We start from the raw sequence: 9,533 nt of genomic DNA, 5'->3' as shown, positions 1-9,533 counted from the left end.
TTTAGTTTAAGTGTTGCATTTGAATAACATATCATGTGTTGCTTTATTATTTCCTGCATTTTAATTAGTTTACCAACTTTGCTTTAGGACCGTTCAATTTACTGTTTATGTTCACTATGCTTCTGTCTATTTTGTTCGGCTTCTTTATCTTCCTATATTTCCAATTTCCTCACTTGCTTTAGAGACTGTTCGATGTCAATGTAGAATCGTTCGGTCATCTGTAGGACCATTCGGTTTTCATGCTTTGTTCATTTATTTCAGTGTTTTCAATTATGTTTGGTTGTATTTAAGTTCTAGTTTAAATTTAGTTCAATTGCATTCACAAACCTTTCACAACCCCCCCCCCCCCACTACGTGTTTGACCTAAGTCTCGAACCACATTTGGTCCTTGAGAGACGACCTAGGAGTCACTTCCTAGCACTATACTGCATTTTTAATGCACATCAAATTTGATGGGCCGCGACAGCCGCATCAGAAGGGCTTCAGTCTGTGCCCATTAACCTTGAAGCTTTCAGCTGCGGATGGACCTTGGATTTCTATTGCACCATAAGGATAGACATTAGTCACAACAAAAGGTCCAGTCCACTTTGATCTCAACTTACCCCCCATAATTCCGAGCCGAGAGTTATACAATAAAACTTGTTGGCCAACCTCAAAGTCCTTTTTAACAATAGAACTATCATGGAACTTCTTTGTCCTTTCCTTGTAGAACTTTGAGTTCTCATAGGCCTTCAATCGGATCTCATCCAATTCATTCAGTTGCAACTTTCTTTCCTCTCCATCTTGGTCCATGGAGAAGTTGCAAGACTTCACAGCCTAGTATGCCCGATGCTCAATCTCAACTGGTAGATGTCATGCCTTTCCAAAGACAACCTGGTAGGGAGACATCCCTATCGGTGCTTTGTAGGCAATCCTGTGGTCCCAAAGAGAATCGTCCAACCTATTGCTCTAATCTTTCCTATTAGGCTAGACAATGTTCTCGACAATCCTCTTAATCTCCCTGTTTGAGATCTCCGCTTGCCGATTTGTTTGGGGGTTGATAACAGTTGAAAAACTGTTATTTTCATGCTTAAAATTGATACTAAAAGCAACCTTTAGACTTAGAAACTAGCTTGAAATCATACTTTTATCCATATTTTCAGAAATAAGAGAGCTGGACAGGTTTATGCTTGATTTCAGTGTTTTTGTGCAGATTTTAAGGTGAATTTAGTGAAAGAAGTGAAGAATGAGAGAGAGGGAATCAGAAAAGGAATCAAAGAGTGCAAAAAGAGAAGTCGCAACTGCCGCTCAGCGGCAGTTTACCGCTGAGCGGCACTCAGAAGCTCACGGGAGGACCGCTGAGGGGCAAAATGGCCGCTGAGGGGAAGAACCGAGCTGACGCACTTACCGCTGAGCGGTAGTTTACCGCTGAGCGACACTTTAATGGGCTTGGACTTAATATTTTGTAATTTACGAATGGTATTTAAGCTTTAGGGTTTCCTAGGGTTAGGTATCTTTGGCAGAACGAAGGCAAACACTCTCTCTTCCACCCCTTTGAAGGAGGATCTTGGATGCTCAGGCTACCTCTTCACCTTTTTAGGGTTTATTCTTTCATACTTTCATTGTAATTCATCTAGGTTCACCATGAATATGGTGAACTAAACCTTGTATGTTTGTTGGGGAATCAATGTAATCTCTTGAAGCTCTCATATATGGAATTTATGCTTGCATCTTAATCTAAGATTTATGCTTTCTTTCATCATTAGTTAGGATTTTTCCTCTTTGCTTAATGCTTGCATTGTTTAACTCATTCGATGCATGATTATTGGTTTTGTCGATACGGGAACGTACGGGGAAGTCTAGATCCGAGGAATTTCTCCCAATATTATGTTGGTTGTCGTTAAGCTCCTGCACTTATGAACTGATCATTAGGAATGCTAGGAATTGTATGAACTCGTGATTAGGGAGAAGCCTTCTAGAAAGGTACTTTAGAGAGTGGCATTAACAATGATGATTTGAATGTTGAATTCCTGAAATATATGAGAGTGGATAAGATGAAATTGACCCCCAACAACATATTCATTCATAGATTTCATTGAAAGTGTTTATCTTTTGCTTTTTGCCATTGATCAAAACTTCATGCATACATATTTAAATTTCGTCTTTTGCATATAAAATCCAAATATTTCGTCTTTAAGTCTTAGTTAATCAAGAAACCACACAACTAAACTAGGCCGTGAGTCCTTTGGGAAGAACGATACTTGGTCTTACCAAGTTTATTACTTGAACGATTCGGTCATACTTGCCGATTGTGAAACAAGTTTGTGACATCATATTTTGGTGCTCATAAATTTGTCCATCAAGTTTTTGGCGCCGCTGCCGGGGACTCGTGGTTTAACTGGTTAATTTGTGTGATTATTGATTATCTTTGACTTTAATTTTGAATTTCTGTTTTTATTTTTCTGTTTTTATTTGATTTTATTTTATTTGATTAGATTTTATTTTATTTTTATTAGGTTAGATTTTATTTTTATTCTATCTCATTTTATTCTATCTTCTGAATCTTTTATCTTCTGAATATATATCTTCTATATTTTTTGTGCTAACAAATATTTTCTAGGGTTGTGTTTTTTGTGTATGCAGGAGGCAATTCGAACTAGGAGTAAGAAAGCAACAGAACCTCTTCTTGAAGGTCTAGACGAGAGTAGAAGGAGGAGAAGAATCAGAACGTCAAGAGAACTTTTTCCTTCTCCAGAAACTCTCTTACAATCATCACCACAAGGTTCTGTTCATAGCACAGGAAGTATGGAGAATAACAATGCTAGAAGAACTCTTGCAGATTACACTAATATTGCTGGACCTCAGCACTTTAACAGCATAGCTAGACCTAGAGTCAATGCAGCCAATATGGAGGTCAAACCAGCACTAATTCAACTGGTGAAGAGTAATCACTTTAATGGGTTATCTCATGAAAGCCCATATGAGCACCTTACTACCTTTAACGAGATTTGCAACACAGTCAAGATTAATGGGGTGCCAGAAGAAGCTATCAAACTTAGCTTGTTTCCTTTCTCATTGGGAGGCAATGCTAAGCTTTGGTTGAATTCTTTTCCAGAAGAAAGTTTCACAGAGTGGGAAGCAGTGGTCACAAAATTTTTAAACAAGTACTTCCCACAATCTAAGGTGACCAAAGGCAAGCAAGAGATTTCTTCATTCAAGCAAGGCATGGAAGAATCACTGGGGCATGCATGGGACAGGTATAAAAGCTTGTTACGTAAAACTCCCACGCATGGTTTTGAAGATCAAGAAGTAGTCTTAACTTTCCTTGGAGGGCTTGGTTCACAAACCAAGATGATGCTGGACGCCTCAGCAGGAGGAAATATTAAATGGAAGACTCTAGAGGAAGCAACTGAAATTATTGAAAATATGGCTACTAGTGACAACGAACTCAATATTGAAAAAGGAGATCTTAGTCAGAAGGAGTTGTTACAATTAAATGAGGCTTTGCTTATCCAAAATAGAATTATCTCTCAACAGCTTGAAGAAGTAACCATGAAACTTCCTCAAATACCACAGGAAATACAACAGGTTTCAATGGTTCAAGAGCAACAAAAATGGCAGATGCAATTTACTCCAGTTGAGAAAACAACAAAGCTTGAAGAAACTTTCCAGAGATTCTTGAAGACAAATGCGTCTTATTGTCATAATGTGGATGCTGCATTTAAAAAAATGGAGGGTTATGTTGAGAGAATAGTTGACGAGATGAACCATGCTAATCTTGGAAAGGAGTGTAAAACTGTTGTGACTAGAAGTGGTAGAGTGTTAGAGGAGAGACAAAAAGAGAGAAAAGAGAAAGAAAATGAGAGTGAGAGTGAAAAAGAAACATGTGAGTGGAAAGAAAGAGTTGAGAGAGAGAAAAAGAAAAAAGAAGAAGAGGAGAGGAGAGAAAAAAATGAGAGAGAAGAGAGACAGAAAGAAAAAGAGTATGAAAAGTCACTTCCTTATCCAAAGGGTTATTCAAGGAAGGAGAAAGAAAAGCAGTTGGAAAGATTCATGGAACTGTTTAAGAAGTTGAAGATTACTATACCATTCTCTGAAGCATTGCAACAGATGCCAGCATATGCAAAATTCTTGAAGGAACTTCTCACAAAGAAACACAAGTACATTGAGAAGGAAACTATCAATATACAGGGTAATTGCAGTGCAATCATACAAAAACTACCTCCTAAACTTAAAGACCCAGGAAGCTTCACTGTAACATCCCGATTATATAATAACAAATATTACATAATAAAGACGTCATCATTCAAATATAGAGAACAGTCAGAATACGACGTGTATGAAATTACAGTCATTCAGGAACAACAGAAACTGAAAAATTTAAATTAAACAGTGGAAAGGATTAAACACTACAAGTGTTTAATCAGGAAACTATAAGAAGACAACTCCGCAACATCAGCAACTTCTAGCTCTTGCTTCAAGGGAAACCTCTTCGACAACGTCTGCTCCCATCCAAGTGGATGATCATCGCCAAAGAAACAAACCCAAACAGCACATAGCAAAAACAATGCAAGGGTGAGCTAGATATAAAAGCATGTTATACAGATAGAACAGTTAAATTCAATGTTATCATACTTAGATTCGTATAAAAGAACAATTAGAGCATATTCATTAAACCATCATTCCACCCACTCATACAACATGCAAAAGTCATCCAAACATGGTAAACTAACATTACAATACTTGTTACTTTATACCCCGACTTGTTACTTTATACCCCGACTTGTTACTTTATACCCCGACTTGTTACTTTATAGACAGACTCGTCCGGACTAGAATGAATTCTGTGTAGCTTCGATGTTCGTGCACCCAGGTGATGTAGTAACTGGAACTCTCATCAGCTGCCACCCGAGGTTAGTCCTATCTGTCCCGATACCCTAGGACTAGGACCTCCTGCCGTTCCCACACATGACGTACCCCCTCTACGTGAGGACGAGTACTCACGGAACATCAGGATGAACAACCGGCTAAGCTTCCCACATTCATACTTTACAATTCTCAATAATAAAATTCTGAGTCTCTGTGTAGCTTCGGTGTTCGTGCACCCGGGTGATGTAGTAACTGGAACTGTCATCAGCTGCCACCCGAGGTTAGTCCTATCTGTCCAGATACCCTAGGACTAGGACCTCCTGCCGTTCCCACACATGACGTACCCCCTCTACGTGAGGACGAGTACTCACGGAACATCAGGATGAACAACCGGCTAAGCTTCCCACATTCATTCTTTACACCAACTGATCTCACCGAGAGATCTAAATTTCTGATTCAATCCGACCATTTTAAATCTCATGATATTTCTTTTGGACCAACAATGTACATCATAAACCACTTATAACCATACCCTTTCAACCAATCTTGATTACATGAACATGCATTCATAAATTGCAACCGAAATATTTAAATAACATAACTTACTGTTACTTTGAATCTTAACCCCAATTATGAAAAATCAGATACCACCATATTATCCCAACAATTCCAACATATCTCACACATTCACATAATTCATGTCATAGATAATATTCCAAACATTGGTACACATAATTCAATCCGAAAGCAAAGGAACTTAAAATTCAACATATTTGTAAAATACTATTTGGACGAGTACTATTCACTGGACACTATTGGACGAACGCTCACTCAATTAAGGACGAACGCTCACTCACTGTTTGGACGAACGCTCGATATTGATCATTTTGGACGAACGCTCGGTTTGGACGAATGGACGAACGCTCACAGATGAAACCAAGGACGAACGCTAAGAATTGAACTAAGGACGAACGCTCACTCACACTCGCTCAAAGGCCGAACGCTCAACACTGAATTTAAGGCCGAACGCTTGGTCAAGCCATTTGGACGAACGCTCACTGGACGAACGAACGCTCACTGTCGAACGCTCACTGGGACGAACGAACGCTCACTGTCGAACGCTCACTGGGACGAACGAACGCTCACTGACCGTCCAGAACGAACGTACAACGTCTCCGGGAAAGTGTAGAAGTGCCTAAAACTCATTGTTTTTCCAATGGTGACCCCTGTTCATCTAACTGAGTACCTGTGTTGGACTTCCTGTACATTTTTGGCTAATTCTCTCGGGTAATCGTTTACAGGGGTGCTGTAAACGATTACCAGACACCACTCTCGTCATATATCATTCTCATTCCATAAGAGCGAACGTTCAACATCTGGACGAACGTTCTTAGGCATTTGGACGAACGTCCAATGTGGCTCTAAACGGACGAACGTTAGCTATTTAGGACGAACGTCCAATTTGAAATCAAATTGGACGAACGGTATTTCTGCAGAATTTCTGCAAGTTTTCCAGAAACCCAGAAACTAAACCAGTACCCAAATATTCATCCCATTCTTCCCAGATTTGCATCAAATACAACATACATCATCAACTAAACAAAAGATCTAGCTCCCCTTACCTCTTGAAGACTTCCTTTGCTAAATCTTTAAATCTATCTTCTCCAAGATTTCCAGTGCCAAGGTTCCTTTCCCACTCCAGCAACTCTGAACTTCACCTCCTTCACCAACCTTGCAGCAAGGGTTTCCTTCCTCATTTCAGAACTTAGCATCCCCTTATATCTTCCACGTTTGCAGCCTACTGAATGATGCCAAACATGAGGGAAATCACGGACTTCTTTACTCTCCAAAACCAATTCCCGTGACTCCCTTAATTGCTTCCCACACCCCTTCAACAGCTGCCTCCCCGTGAAGCCATCCCCTACCACACCACTCATCATAGGAAGCCCCCACCACATCAATTACCAACATATCCTTGTCCATACACCACCCCCAAATTATTTAGGTCCTTACATTCTCCCCAACACAAAAATTTTCGTCCTCGAAAATTAAGCTTACCAAAACAAGTTGAGATACGTCTCTCTCATCTTGTCCTCTAACTCTTAGGTAGAGTTGCCATACCACAACTCATATAGTCTCCTTCGCCCATTGACCCACTCTTCTCATTCCAAAGCCATTAACACTTTCTTACTTTAAAGTTGACTCTGTAGCTTGCAACCAAAAGCTCACTTATCTTCCCTGCCTGACACATGTTTCTTTCACCCCTAAACTCACTTCTGGCTCTTGAAGATTACCAAACACCCCCGACTCATGCTCATATAACAACATCAATAATGTTTCAAAGAACTCGTCCCTCACAACCACAAATCCACAATTTTGAAAGTTCTTCATGCATACCTGTTACTGACAATAACATGCTCACCATCATCCGCTGCGCTACTCTGATACTTATACTTCCTTACTCACCAATTTACTTAAAAGAACACTTCCTTCATGACAACTGTAACCAGCAAAAGATCACCCTCGAAGAACCTGTTTCAGAACTTCTATATAACCTTACAAAACCTTGAAAACTCTTCCCTTGCATAATGGCCTTGTCATTCCATTTCCTCAACATTGTTTTCTTCTCTACAAAGCGACCATGCCCAAACTCACTTCTGATTTAAAACTTATACTTGACTATACTAACACGTCCTCTATTTCTCTTCTGCGATTCTTCAACCTTGTAGTTCTCCCTATGATTATACTGAGTCCAAAATATTATTGCTCTAACTCAACCTTCATCTTCCTCTTGCATTGCACGACTTAAACAGGAACCATTCAAAAATTTCGAACACTGGTGTCGCCTAAGACCCCACTCCAAAGTGAATTCCACTTTTTCCAAGTTATAAAATGCCATACTTGTTGCAGAAAACCAATCAAAACCCTTACCTCATAACGATTTATCTTCTCTTTTTCACATATTCATGCTAACCTCTTTTGATTCTCACACCCATTTTTCTTCACTTTCTAATTTGATCCGCAATTGATATATAACCGGTGCCTTTTCTTCTTGAAATACGAAGCTTCTATTAAAGACCATAAAGCACTAGAGAACTTGTTTGAAACAACAAACCTCCCTTGAATCACACCTCAAACTTACCAAAGAACAACATCATCTCTTCTTCATTTGCAATTTACAGACATCTTGAATTCTCATAACACTTGCTTCCATCTTTCGCTCAACTACACTTGATGCACCACCTTCGTTTTCCTTTCCTGCCAAGAAACCACTCCAAATAAACTTCAAACTTGAGCCCTTAGATTAACTCCACAAACGCCACATCACTCATAATTCTTCTTGCAATCATCCCGTCCAGATTAACTTAAAACCTGCTTCTTCAAGAATTGCCCTCTTCAACTCGGAATCGTCAAAATACAAACCCTATCTTTAATCCTCCAAACCTCAAGATACTCTTAACCAACACCACTAATCTTCTGACCTTATCTGAACTTACCAACTCACTGCCTTCTGCAATCCATCATTCAACATCCACTTCTCTCTTGATCAAACTCAGCCGAACACTGAACATCACCATAAAACCATACCCAAAGAAAATTAACTTTATCACAACATGCAACTTCATAACTCTAAACATCTCAACCAACCCAAACTCTTCTGATCATTCTCGATACCCTCTTTAGCAACTTATACTACAGCCACCCTCTATCATCTATTCTGAAATCTTTCTCCATCCACTGTGCTCTTAATTCTCTAACCTTATACTTTCTTATCAAACTGGCATTCTGGTGTACTCCTTCCTTCAACATTTGAAATCTCTCATCTCAGCCAATGATCAAACCTTTATTCTATACGAACCACTAATCTTGAAACATTCTTCTGAACTTGACTATGCATTCTCCAATAGAAATTAATGCTTAACCACTCCATTTGGTTATTCAACTCACAGTCCTATAATACTCCAATTCTCCTTACACACTTTATGTTCCCTCAACTTGGAGATCCGGCTTCTATTACACCCTCCTTAAATCCGTTCTATGTTTTACACATTGTTCCTCAAACCCTTCTTCTTCTATTTCCTATCAAAATAACGATTTCTCGTGGTCCACTTATTTCTTTCTTAACTTAAGCTTCAAACCATCTATCACTTCTCTTATTCAGATTCCAACCATCACTGATATATTGGTCCATGTTACAAATCTCACCCAATGCTACTCCATCGCTCACCAATACTTCCCTTTCTTCTAACCTCTGACGTTACTGATACACTGGACTAAACTGATCTCTCAAACTTTGTCACACCCATGCTTACCCAAAGCTCATCTTATTCTAACCTTCAAACCCAACTCTTCTTGTGGAATACACGGTATCTGACCATCTGACTTTGTTTTCTTGAAATTTTCTTCATCCATAACCTTACTCCTAAACTTCAATATCTTCACTCATCCTCCGAAGCTTAACTTTTAGTCTTCAATCTCCTATCTTCAAGGCAAGAATTTGTCTCAAAGGCTTAACCCAATTCCAATAAAGGTACACAACTCAAGTTATCCTCGAATATGCATTCCAATACTACTATAGAGCACATAACGCTACCACAAAACAAGAACAAGACAGGAATTTCTAAGGGAAACAACACTGAAACTCTAACTCTTTCTTACCTCAAACCTTCAGAATTAAGAAAGGA

The 9,533-nt window shown here is 39.2% G+C and overlaps 1 protein-coding gene across 1 annotated transcript; it reads right to left on the bottom strand.

The window, feature by feature from the left end:
• Nucleotides 1-471: 471 nt before the first annotated feature.
• LOC108319576 (uncharacterized) lies at nucleotides 472-792 on the bottom strand. Its single transcript, XM_017550749.1, has one exon. It carries the CDS (start codon nucleotides 790-792, stop codon nucleotides 472-474), a length of 321 nt encoding a protein of 106 aa, XP_017406238.1.
• Nucleotides 793-9,533: the final 8,741 nt, after the last annotated feature.

The sequence above is a fragment of the Vigna angularis genome, chromosome 4 (genome assembly GCF_016808095.1).
Source record: "Vigna angularis cultivar LongXiaoDou No.4 chromosome 4, ASM1680809v1, whole genome shotgun sequence".
NCBI lineage: Eukaryota > Viridiplantae > Streptophyta > Magnoliopsida > Fabales > Fabaceae > Vigna > Vigna angularis.
The sequence above is the reverse complement of the archived record's forward strand: the minus strand, read 5'-3'. Positions and strand labels throughout refer to the sequence as shown.

Bases quoted from the DNA above. Each gene is read 5' to 3' on its own strand.
- LOC108319576 (XM_017550749.1), bottom strand. From the start codon at position 792: ATGGACCAAGATGGAGAGGAAAGAAAGTTGCAACTGAATGAATTGGAT.